The 21291-nt window shown below is 40.4% G+C and overlaps 1 protein-coding gene across 1 annotated transcript in view; it reads left to right on the forward strand.

Annotated features, from left to right (window-relative positions):
- ATP10A (ATPase phospholipid transporting 10A (putative)) overlaps nucleotides 1-16027 on the forward strand; it is a 109001-nt gene extending 92974 nt beyond the window's left edge. The window contains exons 14-21 of the mRNA XM_059466680.1: nucleotides 495-816; nucleotides 3106-3182; nucleotides 6487-6612; nucleotides 10836-11036; nucleotides 13223-13303; nucleotides 13394-13498; nucleotides 13847-14034; nucleotides 14728-16027. Coding sequence (XP_059322663.1) covers nucleotides 495-816; nucleotides 3106-3182; nucleotides 6487-6612; nucleotides 10836-11036; nucleotides 13223-13303; nucleotides 13394-13498; nucleotides 13847-14034; nucleotides 14728-15433 — 1806 coding nt within the window. The 3' untranslated portion in view covers nucleotides 15434-16027. The remainder of the gene's footprint in view (nucleotides 1-494; nucleotides 817-3105; nucleotides 3183-6486; nucleotides 6613-10835; nucleotides 11037-13222; nucleotides 13304-13393; nucleotides 13499-13846; nucleotides 14035-14727) is intronic.
- Nucleotides 16028-21291: the final 5264 nt, after the last annotated feature.

Raw genomic sequence — 21291 nt, forward strand, 5'->3', positions numbered from 1 at the left:
TGCAAGACCAATAGCATTTCTTTTAAATGTTCTTATATTCTCAATAACATCTTCTAGTTGAGTATGGCTAGGAGAGAGATTTCAGCTTAAATAACCTTTAATTGGCCTTTAACAATGCATAACTCTTTGATCTGAGTTGTGGGTGTATACATGGTGTTCATCACCATAATGGAGTTCATCACATACTTAACTTGGTACCAATTATATATCATTTCTCAGCACTGTTATTCTGAGAAGGAGCTAAAAGAAATTTAGCATACAAAAGTACATGTTAAAGAATTAGATTTTAAGCCTTTCTACTCTTTACTGTTGTTATATCTTCTGCTAGAGTTAAGTGTGTTCAGAACAAGTAGAAGATTATTAGAAATTAAAACTTTACCAGCACAGCAAATAATACATTCCCCATATTAGTTATGCCTAAACATACAGCAAACAGAAGCCTTTCAATACATGTTCTTTTCTCTCAAGCATTTTTATTTTGAATTTCTTTTCAGGAGACTTGTGCTGTCTTGCTGGAACAGTGTCTGCAATGTGTAGAGTCTAAATTTTCAAACAACACAATAGACGGAGCTACTGGAAACATGACTGTTGGGTTCACCCCTCTCTATCCACCTTCCTCCCCTGTGCTCTCCAGCTTGGGCCTAGTTATTGATGGAAGGACTCTAGCTTATGCCCTGGAACCCACACTAGAAGATAAATTTCTTGCACTAGCCAAGCAATGCCGTTCAGTCCTGTGCTGTCGCTCTACTCCACTCCAAAAGAGCATGGTAGTGAAACTAGTCAGAGACAAACTCAAAGCAATGACCTTGGCAATAGGTAAATACCTCCGTTTATACTAGTCTGCCTTGATGTATACTGTGTCTTGAAAATTTTGATTTTTTTTGACATGCAACAGAGCCCTCCCAGCTGCCTCACAAATGAAGCAGCCTTCCAGTTTTGTCTGAAAACATGTTGAACAATTCTAATATATTTATTCTAACATACTTACTCAAAACCAGGATAAAGCTCTGGAGTAGTATTTGGGATTTCTTCCTTCACAAGTTAGGTAATCAGGACCTAGTTATGCTAAGAGGTTTTGACATGTGTAAACACATCTGTGAAGAACTCGGTTATCTTATGCTGTGCAAAACACTATTTTGCAATCACTGTATTGTACCCAAAAATACTGTGCTCAGTGCTGTTTCACCCAATCGTGCCTAAACTCAAGGTTCTGTCTTTATCATCACAAGGCAGCCATAAGCACAGGCTATGACTTGGCCTTGTCAGTATAGAGAGTGGATTTACAACTGGTGTCATAACAACACTTACACTTCCCACCTAATCACTCAACTGGCAAAGGGGAGATTTTGGCAGTCCATCTCTCTTAAGTTTGACAGGATCTTCCCTGTTTCTATGATTTTTACACTAGTCAATCAGCTCTTCTTACCCTAGCTCAAGTTTAGGTTCATGTTTCATTTGAAGATATGCTTTCAGCATATACTGTCACAAATACACTTGTTTTCATCTATCTGTGTTGGTTAATTATATCTGGAACACACATGGGTGGGACCTGCCCATGAGAAACCCTAAGTACATATAAAAGTTGTATATCAACATCACCAAATATGTGCTGATTATCACAATCTTTATGCTGAATGTATTATATCTTGCTCAAATATTCCTCCCTCCCACTGAATTTATATCTTTGGCTAACTGACTGTTAATAATTTTCATATGTTGTAAAAAACATCTGGCTCATTAACTTGAATTATCCAGAATGCTTAAAAACACTAGTGGAGACTGGGCAGCTTGTATGTTCTTTCTTTCTGAGCAACTTGAGCCTATGAGTTGAGCTTAAGCTCCTGCTCTGGCTTAAAGCCTAGGTGTATGCATCCTCCCTTTTAACTAACACAACCTAATTTGGGTTGTAGCCTGGAGAAAAGGAGACGCAGGGGTGGCCTTTTCACTCTCTACAATTTCCTGAAAGGAAGGACTGCTTCCTTGTAGTCAGGTTGATCTCTTTCTCCAGACAGCAGCTGACAGAACCAGAGGACACAGTCTTAAGCTGCACCAAAGGAAATATAGGTTGGATGTTAGGAAAAAGTTTTTACGGAAAGAGTGATACAGTACTGGAATGGTCTGCCCAGGGAGGTGGTGGAGTCACCATCCCTGGATATCTTTAGAAAAGGATTGGGTATGGCACTCAGTGCCATGGTTTAGTTGAGGGGTTAGGACATGGGCTGGATGATCTTGAAGGTCTCTTCCAACTTTGTGATTGTGTATCACACAGTCACAAAGACATCAGCTTTGTCTGGTGAGTGGCTACCACTCTTACACATGCCAACAGGAGGGAAACTGATGACATGTGGTGGGCACCTCAGCCGCTGAAGTTCAAAAGCAAGTGTCTTGTTATAAGCTAACACAGTGTCATTTTCCATTAGTACGCTGGCTGTAAATTTAAGAGGATAAGAACTAGATACGTATCTCATTCTAGTATCCTGTCTACAGCACCTATCACTTGTGGGATCATGATTGCAAGCAGAGTAGGGAGTGGTGGCTCTGCAACCAGTCCAGTTAAATTGCCTTGCATGTACTGAAGATCTCAGACTGGTCAACCCTACTCTCTTGACTTTTTCTTTCATTCATCTACTTTTTAACTTTTTTTAGTATTTTACAGTGTAGACATTTTCGTTGGCTTTAGGCCTTCTTGCACATTTAATTCTTAGTCATACCTGATTGCAGGCAGACTCTTAATCAGGAAGCAGAAGTATTGTGGATGCTTATTTTCATCATTCTGCTGTTTACTATTGGTGCAGTTCAAGCCTGATACCTAAATTTTAGGTATTATTAAAAAGAGATGGATTTGTTTTATTGTTACTTTCCTGTGATAAAAAGATCTAAAAAGATCAGAATGTCTTGGAAACTTTGCAAGCTTTGAACTTTATATTTTAAAGGTGTATCCTCTCCTATAGCACATCTCCCTTACTATAAACAACCAACACTTAGTAAATATCTTTCTTACTATACTCAACCAACACTCAATAGCAACTGTTTTTCCTTTGTTTTGTTGCTGCCAGCTATTGTTGATCTGCTAGTGACAGCAAAACTGCATTTTGTCATCTTTAGGTGATGGTGCTAATGATGTCAGCATGATCCAAGTGGCAGATGTTGGTGTGGGGATTTCTGGTCAAGAAGGCATGCAGGTAATCTTGCTCATCCATGAGGGCATGAAACACTTCTTATCGGTCAGATTGTTCAGACTGCCTCTGGATAGTCAGCACAAGTAAAGGAAAAGCAGCAAGTTGTGCTGAGGAGTGCCAGTTTTGTCTTATAAGGGCTCTCTCAGCTTGAGTTTGAGCTCACACATGTTCTGAGATCCATGACTGTTTACAAACACTCTGCCCTCACAGAAAATTGAACTTACCAGATCTCTCTAAGCAATATGATTAAAGAAATAATTTGCTAAATAATTGTTTAAAGGAGAAAAAAAACCCTCAGCTATGCATTATTTAAGAAATAAAGGTTCATGTCATTCCCCTCTCTCCTGTATTGCTTGGGTATACTTCTTCTATGGAGTGGCTGCACAAGCCAGTACAACTGATGTAATAGCTATTTGTATAGTGTGGTGGTGACCCTTAGCCCAGCCACCCACACATCTCACTCACTCAGCTTATTCAGACAGCAAAACAGTAAATAAAGTAGAAATTGTGGCCTTTTGCAGAACCACTGCTCCTCACACCTTATAGCAAGTCTTGGTTTGGCCACATTTCCAGTCAAAGGGAATAGCAGGATGAGGGTGCTTGCCTTGTAGTCTCCTGAATGTGTTCCATCCGGGGTTTACTGCATTTCCACTGTGTAAGAGGTACTTCTCTCATCCCCAGAAGAGAGGATGTATATGTATAGGATGTATGTATTATCTCAGCCTCCTCTACTGCTAGTGCAGATCAGTTGCAGTGTCAGGACCAGACGTGGCAGTAAGACACAGAGAATGAGGAGGATACCTTATTTCCACAACCTGCCTTGTATTTGGGCAGGCTGATTGCAAGAGAAAACAGAGTAGCTGAGTATATGTCAAACAGCTCTACCAGGAAAGTGGGAAGTGTTTCCATCCTGAGGACCTGAGCAGATGAGCATGCTCCTTAACTTAGTTACCAGTGGGTGGTTCTCTGACCCAAATTGCATTTTTTGCAACATTGGCTGGATGTTTTGCTCAAAAGGGAAGAGAGGCCTCCCTCACACAGTGCACAAGTTGGCTGTAGAATTTTATTTAATGGGATTTCATGAATGCTGTCATTTATTTGGGTCGACACAAAAAAACTTATAAAACAAAAATGTAATTGAGCTATGAACTTGGGTATCAACTTTTTGCATTTTCTGACTCCTGATCAGCAGAAGCTAGGACAGGTCACTGGAGAAAAGTCAGTGGATATTTTTCTTATTTATCATGCACTTTTCACTGTGTATGCATCTTCAAATCCTGCAGGCAGTCCAAGCTCCAGAGAGCTCAGAGAAGGCTGGTTTTGTGGGCTCCCCTCCAAACCTATAAATTCAAAAAAATATGCTGCAAACATTTTTCTTGGGTCTTACCACCTCTTATGAACTTACCAATAAGCTGCATCATCTATGTATTAATTCAGATACTTTTTTTCCTAATGCAGACATAAACTGTTCATAGCATTTTTTGACTCTTTGCCCTTTTATGCCACTTTCAGTTCAGCTTGTACACTTATAATAACTGGTTCTCAAATCCTCTGGCTTTTGCAGTGTATCCGGGTCTGAAAGCTGTTGTCTCATTAACTCATTAAACTACCTGGTTTTATTTCTAAATGAAAGTTCAGCAGAGTTGAAAATGTTTATAGATTGCTTCCCTTACTGCGAGTCCTAAGGACCCACACAGACCTCTTTACTATGAACAACTGTCAGAATTGCACACATGCAGGTACTCAGAAGGTGTTGAGCATTTAGATGCCTAAGACAGCAATACTGTCTGATTTATTTTCTTTTCACATTCTGTGGAAGCATGTGGAGCTGGAGGAAAAAAAAATAAATGTGAAAATCAAGTGGGTATTTTGAGCCTAAGTAAACATGCAAATGTAATTGGATAACATATCTTTCTCTCTATGTTCCTCACCATAAAAAATGGAATAAAAAAAGAAAGAAATCGTGACACTTCTCAGAGCCTGCTGAGAAGTAGTGTGTTAGAAGCACAAATGAAGCTAACGGGTTTGTTTTGACATTGGAATAGGCTGAGATGGGCTGGAGGACAAGGAAGCAGACATAGCATAGCTGTTTTCTACTCAAACTGCAAGATAGCTGTGTGTCTGCAAGACAAATCAGACTTCAGTGCAGGGAGGTTATAACAAGTATGTCTCAGTACCTGAGAAATCCTAGGATGTGTCAACATATTAAAAAGTTTCTCAGTCCTCATATATAGCTACTGCTTAAATTGCAATGCATTTTTACACCTTCTCTTGCATACTGTTTTAGAGTTTATTTTATTAGCTTCTACAAGCACCTACTTGGGAAAACTAAGCCCTTTTGATGTTCTACCAAGAAAGAGAATTAGGAAAACTTAAAAGGAAATATGTCTCTCATTTAAAAATACAGCCAAAGTATATCTAGCAGAGTGTAAAGAAGATACTGCTCCTTTGGAGGTTTTCACCTTTCCTCCTGTTTTTGCTGAACTGAATTGTGAGAAGAAAGGTGATACCAAAACAGAAAAAGAAATGTAAAATAATACTAAATTAAATCTTAGTGTGATCTTAGGGATAAGGAAAATCATGAAACACCCCTGATAACACAAGTAGGTCTCATCTAGATACACAGTACCCTGAAATTTAGTCAGAATTAGAGAGAAACTGTGATTCATTTTGTCAGTGTCATCTGACAGTCTGCACAGTCCCAGAGGACTCTCATCTAGTGTGATTTTTTCTCATACACAGTTACAGAAAATGTGTCATTTTAAAAATCCCTCAAAATACTGATATCTCAGGACAGCCAAGTAAACTGTATAAACCAGGTCTGCAAATTAAATTAAAACTAATATTTTTGTTGTTTTTTCTTTTAAAGTCAAATTATTATGATGCAACCACTTAATTGTGCTGTTCTTATCTTTTTCTCTGGAAATTCATTTTGCCCTGTAAGTGCACTGTAGTTTTTACAGAGAAAGATAGAGCCACCAAGGTCTTCACACACGAGCCTTGGGCTTTCATGCTTGTGCAACTGCAATTGCCAGCCATTCTCCCACATCCAGCTCTTTGTTGTTGCTTGTCACCATCTGCAATGCAGGCTGTAATCTCCTCTGGGTGAGGACCGGGTTGCCTTGAGTTTGCTCGTGGGTATTGCACATCCATGCAGCAATAGCTGCGCTTCGTAAGCACTGTCATGAATTCCATTCTTCATGAGTACAACTTCCACTGCCTGCAGGAATTGAGAAGATGACTAGATTCATTGGTAGTGTTGAAGGGGTGCTTTACAATAATGACTCCAACCTTTGTTTCGTTGAAGGCGGTGATGGCGAGTGACTTTGCAATCCCGAGGTTCAGGCACTTGGAGAAGCTTTTGCTTGTTCATGGCCATTGGTGTTATTCCCGACTCGCCAACATGGTGCTGTATTTCTTCTACAAAAATGCAGTAAGTGTTTGACTTGGCAGCTTTATGGCACCACATGTTTCCAGGGTTTATTTTGTGCTAAGTGAGCATTAGGTCAGCCTTCAAATGGTTTATAAATAAGCTGCAAAGAAATTTGCAGAGCTGAAAGACAGCTGGCTGCCATTTGCAAAAATACGGGACCCACTCCATAACAGCTACAGTGTGCTGCTGAATGTGCAAATTAGGTAACACAAATAACAAGCACTGCTGAAGAAAAGTTTCTTTACTGAACAGTTTTGCAGAATTTAGCTGGCTGGATATGGGAGTCTTCAATGCCAAAGTCATCCAACATTGGTCCCAAGTAGCAGTTGAGTGTGCTTTCTCTTCCTGACTTTATCTCATCATTGTTTATGAATCACTGTACATATTTCCTGGTGCCTTGAGATAATTTGAGTCCTCTCTGTGTCTCAGATGCAGAGACTGGGAAGGTTTTTTTCCTTGATTTATCTTATTTCCAACTAATCAAAAGAGCTCATTAGAAAGGAAGCACATGGTGGTAAAGAACAGACGATGGGTCTGTGTTTCCTCCCTGGTGCATGAAACAGGACTCAATCCAGTACTGGGCATCAAGCCAGAAGCAGCTCAACTCCTTGGCCTCAACAAAGGCCCTTTGCATTGATCTTGGAGTACAAAGATGATTGATTGAAAACAGCCTAACAAGGAAACCAAGAATACCACCAGCTGGGTGGGAGTCAGTGGCAGGCACATATATTTGCTCACTTGCAAGAGCTACAAATCACTTTGGGAGCAAGGCATATGAAGAAGCAAGAAAAAGAGGAGAGATAGAGCTCTCATATTTCTGTTTGCTTCAAAGGGCAATGTATGAATTGTGTGCAGGAGACTGGATTTTGTCCTCAGTATCAGAAAAAACTTTCAGTTTTGTAAAAGTTCTTTCCAATTTTAATCTAATCCTCAATTTTTATCAGAAGGAAACCATTATTTGCTCAAAATTTTGAACATCACCAGAATACCTAAGGGTGCTAAAGGATTAATGAAGTGTCTTTTTGTTAAAACAAGCATGTTAAAATAAATTCTGTGGTCAGAGCAGGGACTGCATGCAAGTGCCCTCTCAGACATAGAAGAATGAAGGGACTTCGTAATCTGAGCTGCTGCTTGAGTCAGAAATAGCAAGCAGATTTAAGTAATGCTGCACTGAGTGGAGAGCCACCTGTTGAAGTACAGCAGTGAAACGTGGTGGTGTTCAGATCCATCAGTTTTAAGGCTTAATCCTGAATGATGCTGAACATCTGTACTCCCACCCCCAGTACTGGATGTTTCCAAGGTACCCATTGACATTATCAAATCTGAACTTCCAAGAGCTGTATGCATAGCCATCTTATATTAAAAATTAAAAAAATAAACCCAGAAGTAATGCACATAAGACACTCCAGCAATCAGCAGCCAGAGATGCTGCTTATATATCAATGCTTTTGGTCAGCTTGGGTAAAATCTTCCATTTTCTGTGGTACAACCGCCCTTGATTACAAGTATTATTTCTCATGCCATTTTTAATAAGACATTTTCAGAAGCTACTGCCTCAAGGCTAGAAAATAACTGAAGAGATCTCTTTGTGTTGGCTGTGTTTTGGCAGCCTTCAAAGCTTCCTGAGAAATACTTGTTGCTTCTGACTCAAAACTGTAGCTGGATATCCAGCATATAGACATGAATACGCCTGACACAGTGCCTGCCCTTAAGGAAAGATTGTCAAAAATGGAAAGATAGGAGCACCTGAACCTTCTGCAAGGAGACTATTCTGGATGATTCTCCACAGAGAGTCAAGATAGCTGCACTGCAGACGTTCTGCAAGTTTTCTGTTTGCTTAAGTGGTTTCTTTTTCCCATTTGTTCATACTGTGAAATTTTCCATTCTCCACTAGAACCTAGCTAATTTAAAATTTAAACTTCACATTGCTGCAAAAGCCATTTTGAAACTTAGATGACTTCTCCAAGAAGATGTTTAGCTTCATGGAGATGATAAAAATACAAGTAAAATATAAACTAAAACATAGCATGATAGGCAATATCTGAGCTTGATGAAAAGGGATTTCATGTAAATAAATTTTACCTGCACATCTTCCTGTTTATACATTGTCTCTGCAAGGCAGCACTAAAAATTTTTTAACATACACTTCATTCACTGAGAAATTCTCTCTGGGACCACATTCATAAAACAGTCTCATCTGGCAGGGGAGAAAGGGAAAGATTTTTTACTTAAAATCTTTATGTAAATTTGTTTTGTCTTTTTCAGAGTGGTAATACACAGAGGCAAGAGAGAACATTTGAAATAAAATTTAAAAAACTTGTTTAATACAAAATAAAATTTCAGGAGAAAAAAAATATTATTTAAGCCTCATTTATTTGTAAAGCTTTCTTCAACAGCACTACTAAGACCCATAGTAGAACTGGAAGGAAGATTTTCAGCTGACTGTATTTTCATCAAACTATCTATTTTTGTCAGAGCCAAATTTTTTCCAAGACAGGTTAGCAAGGCTCTAGAGAGAAAATTTACTATCTCCAGGATTAGCTGCATATTGTTTTAAAAGAGTGATAAAAAAATACATAAATTTACATATTTATTGTAATTTCTTTTTGAGAAATTACTCCAGAATTTTTTGTTGTTGTTTTTGGCATGGAGAAGAAATAATTTTCAAAATATGTTCAGTTTGGTAATGAAAATGCTGTGTCCCAGACAACTGTACTGAAGAGGGTAAGCTTTGGTAACTCAGTCTTGTTTGGGCCATAGGAAGATATTTTTCTTGAATTACATTTACAGAAACATCTCTAGAGGTTGTGCTTACAAAAATACTACCATTTAACTTTCCCTAGGGTAATTTGTAGAATGGGCTCACTAACAGTGAGGTGTATTTGCTGCTCATATACAAGACACTTCAATGTAGTATGTGAACCTTCCCTGAGCATTTATCTACTTTATGTGTGTGTATATATATATATACACATACACACGCACACACACATACACGTATGTACATTTGTGTGCTGCAGGATGTTCCTCTTATTCTGTGGCAATTCCCCTTTACAAGACAGGTTTACTCTCAAAGCAACTTTCATTGACTAAGCACAACATAGCCTTTTTTTTCCTCCTGTGTTTAATTTTCAACCACATTTGGGCATACAGATAGAACAGATCTGTATTTTCCTCTATATATCTAAAATTCATGAAGGATTAACATTCTCCATCTGACTGAAAGCTTTTTGAGAACAGAATACAAAAAGAAGAGGAAGTGAAAGGAGAGGTTATGTCATTTCCCATCTTCATCTTTAAAGTAGGAAAACCCTCAACAGTTTCCAACCGTTTTCTGGTTTTAATCACTTTACAAAGAATAATAAAAATTTTAGTCTTAGGGGAACCAAGCCCGGGAATTTATTTCCTTCTCTAGGAAGCTGGCTATCTTTTTCTAGGCCTCAAGTCCTTCATCAGGATCTGAAATCAGCACCTTTATTGAGCCCTCTGGATTCTCCATGCTGAAGACATTGTAGAAAAAATGAGTTGTGTGGTTTGTTTCTTTTTGGGTGATTCCTACCCAAGTAGATGAACAACCCCTCTGCCTCTGTGTATGCATCTGATTCCTTCCTTGAGCTGAAGAAGGAGATTGAGGAATCTTTACAGCACTGCTAATTTGCTGAGTGTCAAAGCACAAAGATTGAATAGTTAAGATGATTTTTCTAGACCTTACAGTTTCACCTTCCTTGCTGCTACTGGTCTCATGTTGATCTTGAGAGAAGGCTCTGCATTTATCTGTTGTAGACTGCAGAAGTCTCCCAAAACATCTCCAGCCAGCAGAGGGTATTATTGTGGCAATTCTTGTTCTTACAGTAGCTGTGTAAGTGCTGTGACATCAGTACTCATTTACCTAGAGGTCAGTGGTGGTTGGGAGAGCTTTTTACAGTTAGTTAAATTGCACTTCAGTGTTTCACTTGAACTGAAAGTGAATTTTATATGATGCCCAAGGTCTAAGGTTGCAGCAGCACAAAGACTTGCAGGTGTGCCAGGTGTTTGCAGCTTAGCCAAGTGGTACATGCATCAGGAAGTGAGTTAAAGAGCAGGTATCCTCACAAGGATTGCTCACATGTTCAGCATTCATAGATAAGTTCTTGCAGAGCTGGAATGAGAATGGTTTCAGAACACAGTGGGATGATGATCCTCCTTATCTTGTTATATTTACAGCATTGCTTGTTCTGTTTCAGATGTTTGTGGCCCTTCTCTTCTGGTACCAGTTCTACTGTGGGTTCTCTGGCTCATCAATGATTGATCAGTGGTATCTGATCTTCTTTAATTTATTCTTCTCTTCTCTTCCACAACTGGTTACTGGTGTGCTGGATAAGGATGTGCCAGCTGAAGTGTTAATTGCTGTACCTCAGCTTTATAAAAGCGGACAGAATATGGAGGTAAAAACTTCCTGATTGCTGCAGTTTCTTTCCTGAACATCTTTAGTTTCGACTGAAAACCAGCCCTGCTCCCAAAGAGTAGATGAGTGATAAATACAGTCTGAGAAGTCAGTGTTATTACTCTGTGATACTTCTTATCTGAGTCAAAATGCCAAAAGTATACTTAAACAAAAGACACACTAACAAAAAAAGCCCCAGCCAGCCATATTTTTAATACGTGTCAGGAGAGAAGGCTGGATGATTTAATTAAATCTAAACTGAACACCTCCTTCTTGGTCCAGGCTCACAAATAACAAAAAAAAAAACCAAAACAGATTGCACTTTGTAGCTAGTGCAGGCTTTTACAGAATAACCTCACAGTACTTATTCAAAACTTCACTTCCCAGCCCTTTACAAAAAGAAGACAAAGATGGCTTTGGTAGTAAGCACTTAAACTTAGTCTCTGAGGGAAGTAGTCACAGATGACAGATTCAGCTGAAATATCTGTTGAAAACACCTTGTCCCCATCTGCTTGAATTGCACAATGAAAACAAAAGGAATTGCAGGAGAAATTTGAACCAAACCGTTCCTGGTAATTACAGGTACAGTGTGCCGTGGGAAAATCTTGCTGTTTGGCAAACTATCTATATGGGGAGGACCTTGTTTTAAGGGCAAAAGTCTTCTTAAAAATGTCTTACAAAGCTGTCCTCTTAGAGGACACAGTAAGTGGTTTTTGCCTCCAAGTGTACACCTGTATTTGGTACCCCACACATGTAGTAGCATTGCTAGATACTCTCCTGGAAAGATGAAAGGAGAATTTGAGTATAACTTATTTTAGTCCATTAGTCCAAACTGTCCTTTTCATCTGTTGTTTTCTGTTTTCTACATTTCTTCTGTTTCAGTGCATCGCACTTGATAGATCTGTACTATTAATATCTTCCTCTCTTGCACATTTTTAGGATGATAGAAATCTTGTAATGCCTTAAGGCTTGTTGGGAGGTTATGTCTGCCTGTCTTCAGCTGGCAAACTGAGAAGTCTCCCAGGTTCACAGAACAGTTATTTCTCATAGAGAAGCCCAGAAATCATTCTAAGTTTTTTTGTTTGCTTGTTTCTTTGGGGTTTTTGTTTGGTTTTTGAGTTTTTTAAAATCTATTGATCATATTCCCTTTATAGTTACCTAAAAAGGGATTTTAAAAACCTAAAAATCTTGTTTGAGGTGGGATCTCTTTCAAAAAGGGCCTATAGTATTATAGAATAGTTTAGATGGCACTGGAGGCCATCTGATCCAGACCCCTGGTCAAAACAGCTGCAAACCAGGATGAGGTTTCTCAGGTCTTTATCTAGTCCAGTTTTGAATGTCTCCAGCACTGGAGATTCCACAATTCCTCTGAGCAGGCTGATGCAGTAATTAACCATGCTAGTTCAGGAGGCCAAGTAACATCATAATTCTTTCGAACCATCTTTCCATTCCCATTTTTAGTCTACAATGATATTTTCCACAAAAGGAAGAAGACCTGACCAAGCTAGTTATTGGAGATGTAGAATATATACCAAAATTACATAACCATTTTTCCATTTATAAACTATTTTTCCTTATATCTAGGATATCCCTGCAATTGTATATTTCTGTAAACCAAAATGTTAGTTTAATATTGGTTTTTAGCAAGCATTTTTATGCACATACTTAGAGATGTGTATATATATATATATATGTTTTATATAAATATTTGTAGCATAAATTGCTGCATGAATTGCCACTAAAGACCTTTGTTGTGAATGTTCTCTAAGTACATGTGCATTTTCTGTTTTCTGCCAATAAATACCCTGTGTTTGTGCTTATGCCTATGTGATGTAGAACCCATTTATTCCTGTTCATTAGTGGTCTGACTGTAGTGCATAAAAAAGGGCACCTTCATAAACGTTTCCTGTCCTGAGCATCAGATTAAAATTACATCCTCTGCCAAGGAAAAAAAAAACCAAAAAAAAGAAAAAAGAGGCAAAATACTTTCATCCCAGAACAGAGTGACTTGCAGGTAGACTGTTCATGCTTCATCCCCCAGGGTAGCTAAATGATTGGCAAAGTTATGAAGCTATTTTCCCAAGCCCTTAAAACTGCCCTTGAAATATCCCCCTCAAAATACCTATCCTGGCAGAGAGGATCTTCATTATGATCTGATCTTCTTTATGTTTTTTTTTAACAACACAGGAGTACCAACCACACATGTTTTGGATGAACATGATTGATGCTATGTATCAAAGCCTGGTTTGCTTCTTCATCCCCTATTTTGTAAGTGTTTGGTTTAAGCCATTCTATTTCAAGCATTTGGAGGAGAACTGGCAACACAGCTTGGGCTAAATTCTGTCTTCTTTCTTACAGACTTACTATGATTCAGAGGTGGATATCTTCTCCTGGGGAACTCCCATCACCACAATAGCTCTTTTCACCATCATCCTGCATTTGGCTATTGAAACCAAAACTTGGGTAAGATACCCACAGCCTACATAGATGTATGCCAGCCACTGGCATGGACATAATTCTTCTCTTAGTGCCACCTTTCAAAAACATAAGATGGTTGCTCCTTTCCCTCAGCACATTCTGTTTTTAGCAGGCATTTTAAAAAAGCATGGAAAGGGTTTTAAAATATGATCTGCAAACAGCTTTGTAGTGTTGTATTTATAAGAGTTTTTAAATATACAAGACTCTAAACTCTTTGCTGTGCATAGATTTGACTCCAGAAATTAAGAAGTTTTAATATAAGTCACAGCAAACTTCTCAGAATATAAAGAATCATTACACTTATGTTGTTGATTTTTTTGGTTTTTGTTCTAGACTTTTCTCCACTGGTCATCTTGCATCTTCAGTATAATTTTATTTTTCTTTGTGGCTCTGGTTTACAATGCTTCTTGCCCAGTCTGCCATCCTCCATCCAATCCCTACTGGACCATGGAAAGGCTGATGGGAGACCCTATGTTCTATTTCACTTGCATTATATCACCAGTTGTTGCATTGCTGCCCAGGTATTGTATCTTCTCTCATGTCTTTTTTTGTATATAAAGGCACTTCATGTATATGATTGGGAGAGCAAGAACATCTTACACTCCCCACCTTTTGTTTTGCCTAACAGCCAATTGAGTTTCTTTCAGTAGGTGATTATTTGAAATCAGGCTGTCTAACCTGTTCTGTGCTCCTGACCACAGGAACAGACCACAGCTCCTGGCCAAGGACCACAGGAATGGGATAATTGTAGTCTGTTGGTCAAACCTCCTGGCCATGCAGAGGTTTGCTACCCTGCGAGGTTTTCTGTGATGCTTCTGGATTCAGTCCATCCTCACATAAAATGCACAGTACCCAAATTCTGATAGTTTGTTGTGAACATACTTGCTTATTTGCAGATGTAGGAAACTTGCTCTGCAGACTTATCCCTATTTCCTTTCCTCATCAGGAAAGATGAAAGACTGTGTGTAATCACAAGGTGGATCACTGGCTAAAGATACAGATTTATTACACTGCCTAATTAAGTTATTAATCAAAATATTAGCCCAGCATCCAGAACTGTCCATCTGCAAGCTTTCTTGTATGGAGCATAGGAACAGCACATAGAACTGTCCTATTTTTCTGTGTTGCACTTTTGTCTTGGATGTTTTCCCTTAATAACGTATTGGGTATTTCCTTCTTCCATTTCTTCTCACATGGCCATTCTCATCTTGCAGGTTCCTGTACAGAACCCTTCAGGGAACACTATTCCCAACCCAGCTTCAGCTTGGACGCCAGCTGAGTAAACTGTCCCCAGAGACTCGTGCCCAGCTCCTCACTGAGTTGAATGTAAAGGAGACAATGTGTCAGACACGGCTCTTTGCAGACAGCTTCTCCCCGAGCCTCAGCTCAAACGCCAGTGATTGTTACAAGGCTGATAACCAAAGCACTCCTTTGCCAGCCTCTCCTAAAACAAGGGAGTCACTTCTCCGAGAGGACACAAAGGCAGACCACAAAACAGATCAGACTGCGGCTGCCTCTCCCCAGGGTGCTGTGCTGTATGAGGAAAACAAGCTTCCCTCATCAGCAGCTGCTCTGGAAAGGTCCATGGGGTTTCGGGAAGTTCAATGTGGCACTGCAGAGGTGGAGTCGTTGCCTGTGGGAACAACATTCCCATGGAGCTCAGCAGTCGACCAAGCAGACTTCAGTTTGTTGAAGTGGATCACATCAACTCCACTGTTCAGTCACATTGGGACTGTTTTACAGGTGTCATCAAGCAGTTTACAAAATGAAGCACAGGACAGTATGTGTGTGCTTGGCTCTTCTTTGCATGTGGACTTCAAAGGCTTAAAAGAAGAGAGCTCAAATAACTTGCAGGACAAAATGAAAGGAACCCCAACTGATCATTGTAAAAATGACAATTCTGAGACCACCTTTTTATGATGTGGGCCTTAAATATATTTATATATTTTCTATTTGCACACATTTATAGTGAGATTACTCTATTTGTTTCCAAAGGTGAAACAGAAAATCAAAGGTACAGAATGATTATTTAAGAATGTTTAAATACAGTTTATTAAGAGCTTTAAATATAAAAAGAAACACTTGAAAGTTCCATTTATATTGTTTTATTTTTTCATCTCATTTTGTAAAGAAATGCCTTTTCTTTATTTTTCAGATGCTTCTCTTTTATTCTGACACATACTGTAAAAGCAAAGGATCTATCTTCTATATTTGAAAGGATTAGATTCAGCAACAATTACTGATATCATTATAGGCCATTCAGTAATCAAGGAGGAAAAACCATGATAATAAAGAGTCACTGTATTCCATCCATCATCTGCTTGCCAGTGTATTTTGTCACTGAGGCAAAGCTGTGGAATTATTATACACCTTTCTGTAAATGTTAACAATATCTTACCACCGCATTAATAATACTGGTATTTTATAAATGACACCATGTTCTGATATTGCAGCCATAGCATTTGATGTGTCATGATAAAACAATAAATAAATGACATCCATATTGCAAGGTGACTTCCCAGTCTGGCATTAATTGTAACTCAGCCCTTCCCTTGCAGTAGCTGGTATTTGGCTGGGCATGGCCTTACATCATGCTGTACAAAAAGCTTGCTGCTTGTTTGTAAGGAAGGATTTGGTGGCAGAGAACTGGTGCCTCATGTCTGCTGTAGAGTTTGAGCTGGGAAGCCTGTGATCTTGGGTGCTGGAGCACTACCACAGCCACTGCTGTTGAAGAGATCTGTTGTGCTTGCTGGTGGGGTGAAGGACTGGCAGAGTGGAATTTTGTGAGACACCTTTGCTGATGTTTCAGTCAGCTTAAATGGAGTCCTTGTGGGTAGTGAAGCTGAATGACCAGCTGTGAGGGTACGTGATAAGCAGAGCTATTTGAGCCTGGTGCAAAGCAGCCTATGTCCAGTCCCAAAAGCAGGAAGCTGCACTGCTTTCTGAGGTTATCTCTGAGCCCACCTCACGTGGTTGTAAACCCCAGACTGCCAGGGGTACACGGCTGTGGAGCTGCCCTGTGCCAGCCTGATGGATCCCAGGGGATTTAGCCTGGAATGCTGCTGGTTCTTTCACACCTGCTCACCATGACCACATGTGAACTATCTGCTGCACTTCTTTTCCTCACTGAAGGCTTTCGTGGCCTTTTTATTGCTTGCCATCAGTTTTTCTAAGGCCACAACTTGTTCGTGCCATGCTCTGTGCCTGGCAACCTGCCTGCCACGTGGATTGCCTCAGCGTGGTAAGACTCAGTGCCTACCATCTGTCACTTGCTAATTCACTCAGGATCTTTTTCTTTTTCAGAGATTTATATACACTGGCCTCTTTCCCAAAGGCTGAATTGATAATATGATACTGTAAACTGCCGATGAAAGGAAGAGATGAAAGCAATGTAAATAAGAGCAGTCAGCCTGTAAATATGTTACCCTCATGAAACATGACACATCCACATGTAACTAAACTGCATTTTGGGATTAGAATTGACTGGGGACAGGGGACAAGGGAAAGGCACTAAGGGACTCACTATTGCAGCCTCCTGTGAACAGCTCTTAGCATTATTGATTTGAAAAAAATGAAGCTGAACTTCTTCCTTTAACTCTTGAGATGAAGAGGAACGTTGGTTTATATGTATGGGTTTAGTGGAGGAAAGCACATCTATTGACTCGTTTATTTCTGGCTGAAAATGTGCTGGCGCTCCTGTGCTACAGAAATTGTGACAGAAATGAGGCAGTTTGAGTGGCCACTCAGTTTCCACAAAGGCAGGTGAGCATCTGCCCTGTCAGTGCCAACAGGAGGCAGGAGTGTGGGTCTTGGCACAGCCCTCTGAGGCAGGGCAGATGCTGTGCTGTCACAGCACTCTCCACTCACTGGTGAGGAGCCTGTAGGACTCAGCTCAGCTGCAGAAACCTCCTTTGCTAAGGTCTCCAGCTGAGGGACAAAGCCCCTGTTCAGGTATCTCTGCTTGCTCTACCAGCCTGCTCACTCTGCATAGTAACTGCTGGCATGACCTTGCAGGTAATCTTTTTGCAAGGTTGGCTGGATGTATTTAACACGTCCTGTGCAGAGAGTGCCAATGTAAATAACTCATCTGTGTGGAGATGGAGTGTCTTTTAATGTCAGAGGAGAAGTCAAGTGACACTTCGAAATGTGTGAATGTTGCCATCTGGTTAGAAACCTTCATCTGCTTGTAAAACAGAATCTCACAGAAGGACACAGAGTCAGATACCAGGTGGGCAGAGTTCATAGGTTTGCAGGATGTTAAATTCAGTCTAAGAGTGTCATGGGGTCATAGCAGGAGCTTGCCAGGGATGTTGCAGGTGTGTGCCCTCAGTTACTGTAGCAGCCCTAACAGCCAGGTGAGTATCTCCTGAGGTTATTGACTCCTCTGCATCAGGAGTCACCTCCTTTTCACAGCAGGATTGGTGTCCCACAGGCCTTCGTGGCATTTGCTGGCAGCAGAAAAGGCTGGAGCATCACTGGGGTTTGGTTCAAGGCTGTATTTCATTATGCTCTCCTCAGAAAGAACCTAAACTCCTCTCTGGCCATGCCCTTGCAATACAAGATTTGGTTTAGTTGTTGTGCTGTCGGTGTTTCAAAGATTATTTTTGTAGGTAAGGCATGGAAGGATTCCTTTGGGACTGAGAGGTGCTCATGCACTGCCAGATAGATGTGTTAAGTTGCCACTGTGGGTGTGAGTTGTACATCTGCTTCATATATTTAGGGAAACTGTAGATCTCAATCCTCAGCTGCTGCAACATCATAGCATCTCCAGTATCTGCAAGATGACTTACCCCAGCTGGGAATCAGGCCTCCATAACTGCTCTATTTTTGCAAAATAAAAATTTAAAAAAAAAAATCTTTAGAGATTGATTTTGAAATACCTAAGCTATAAATTAATCCCTTCATACTAAAAGATAAAATATCCTTATTGTAGCAGCAATCCTTAAAAAAATTATTAATTTAATCTTAAATAAACCAAATGATCCTGCTGACCTGAATGGAGCAGTGGCCTCAGCAGGGTTTCTGCTGTACCTACAGATGGGCAGGAAGATGTGCCACACTGAGGCCAAGGTGTCCCAAACCCGCACAGAGAGTTACCTGAAGGCAAGAACCAGGTCAGTTGGATGTTAGCAAGCAAGTTGTCTCCATTTTCTTTTGGGAGATACATTGTAAAATAACATCAATAAATTGTAACTTAAACCACAGTTTGGAGGGGAAAAAAGCCCAAACATTTCACATTTGGAAAGAAAATATTAAGCGAACTAATTATTTACATTTTAATCAGTTCTCCCTTCAGCAGCCAGAAGACAAACACATCAAAACATGTTTCTTGCTGGGTTTTAGGACTTGTCAACATTTTGAAGCTGCTATTAATATTTGAAACATTTTAGCTAAATAAACACTAATTGCTTTTTGAAGCTGTATATATGGATTTTAATAAAATAGAAAAAGCTTGTAAAGTCATTCCTGTTGGTGCAGTTGAGCACTTGTTGTATCAGGCAAAACAAAGCTTTAAATGTGTGAGGCTAATCCACAAAAAGCATGCAACTATTTATGAAAAGATTCCACAAGGCAATTAAAACAGTACCCATGTTTGGTCTTTTACCAACAACAGCCCCCAGTACACTGCTTGAAATACTTGCACTGAATTCTGCAAGCACTTCTGTGTCTGCTTGATGTTACTGGCTGAAGTAGTCCAGATGAAATTAATGACTGAGAAGAAGAGAGTTGTGAATTAAGCATCACAGAGTTCCATACTTCTTAGTCTTATTGATGTAAACCAACTTCTCAGTGCTTTATCCATTTCCAAAATTCCTTCTGGATATATGAAGATCTTTTAGAAACAGACAAGAGTGTTCTATCAGCATGACTCTCTAATCTCAGAAATTATATCTCACACATATGCCAGGGCAGTAGAACTGGGCATATGACTGTCAAAATAGGAACAAAACAACCTTCCAGTGTTTTTTCCAGGCTTTTCCAGCTATACATCACTGTTCTGTGTGCTCAGTCATGAATCTGCTTGCCACCCTCCTGTTCTGGCTGTGAAACCACAGCTATACACCCTAAATAAAATTTCCTCAGACCTTTTCAGATTACTCAGAGACTGCTCTTGCTTCTATTACATTACTTCCCCAATGACCTTGCACTGAACTTAGACTTATCATTTATTCACACCCAATTCACTGCTCAGGGCAGCAGTCTGTGCTTGCTCCCAGTACACCTCCTGAAGGCTCTACCCACTTAATCAACAAGCACTGCTTTGCTGTGCCTTGAGCCACCTTTCATGCTCACTTTTTGCTCCACTCCAGGCTTATACATCCTAAACATCACTGACTGCCCAATGGCACACACACAAGATATGGAGGATTTGAGAAGGTTTACTCATTCAAGTTGCCACATAAAAGGGTTCTGCATGAATACTGGTTTCAGTAAATGGAGATGTTCAGCTTAAAATAAACTGTCAGAACTCTGTGTGCTTGAATCATCATGGAGTGACAATTTATAAAACATAAACAGAAATCTGCATCAAAACTTGAACTAAATAAATATATATTTTTAAAGTCTCATAATTTTGCAGCAGCTGGTTCTTGATCCAGACTGATCTATGCCATGGGCATTTTTCAGCCCAGCATTAAATGCAGCCATGTGCTTTTGTAAGGGAGCACACATGGCAGTTCTGAAAATGATGCTGATTAAGCCATGTACTGTGATGGCACAGTAACAGGTATGTGTCAAAGGCACTGCAGATACCATGAGAAGCAGGGGCATGCAGGTGTAGCAAAGTGGGGAAGGAAGGGCACTGCTGGATGCTATTCAGAAATCCCATAGCTGATGGAGAGATAAGGGGTTCTTCAGAGCTTCCCAACTGCCTTATTTTGCCTTTGCAAAGGTTCTGCACATTGCTCTCTCTGCGTGCTGCTGGACTTGACTCCATTAGCTTAAATTTTGCTGGAGCTGTACCACAAGTGAATTTGTTTGTTAGCTGCAGCTGAGAATGGATAAGGGGCTGGAACTGAACTAATGCTGACTCAGATGGAGGCAGGTCAGCACTTGCTTTGCAAACAGGAACGTGCTGGCTGTGCCCTGGTCAGGAGCTCTCCTATGCCAGGGACCAGGGCAGGTCCCACTGCTGGTCCCACAGTTCCTCCCTCTGTTGAAAACCAGGGCAGGAGCCACAGCAAAGGGACCCTGGTGCCCTCCCAAGGCAAGCAGCCCTCCACTGCTCATTAGGCTGAGACCACAGAAGGTGGGGAATCAACAGATAACATGGCAGAGAAACTTCCTGCTCCATAAGGAATCTCCTGTGCCATTGCATAAAAGCCTCCATGTTTCTCTCCCACGCTCTCCAGAATGAATCCTGGCATGGGAAAACCCCTGGGATGGCTGCACCTCCTGCCACAGAAGATGCTATGGGCAGTCCTCTCCTGAAGGGGCCCTGAAGCACCTGCACTGAGGGCACTGCCCAGGGCTGAGAGGCACCTTTGCCAGCAGCAACAGCTCCATTGCTCACCCCCTGTGCCTCTCACTGAGGCTCCTTTCTGTGGAAGGACACTCTGTGTGGTCACAGCCCACACATCTTCAGCTGAAAACACAACAGCAAAATGTTTTGCCCTGGCTTAAGAGGTATTTAACAGGTAAAGATTTACAAATGTCTCTGGGTCTGGACACCCGTATCCAGACAAGGGTTTTCCAGCTGTCCTGGGCTGTGAAACCCTGCAGTGTATCACACACTCAAGGGGATCATGGTGCTTTGTGTGCTTTAAAATCTCCTGTGG

The sequence above is a fragment of the Ammospiza nelsoni genome, chromosome 2 (genome assembly GCF_027579445.1).
Source record: "Ammospiza nelsoni isolate bAmmNel1 chromosome 2, bAmmNel1.pri, whole genome shotgun sequence".
NCBI classification, from domain to species: Eukaryota; Metazoa; Chordata; class Aves; order Passeriformes; family Passerellidae; genus Ammospiza; species Ammospiza nelsoni.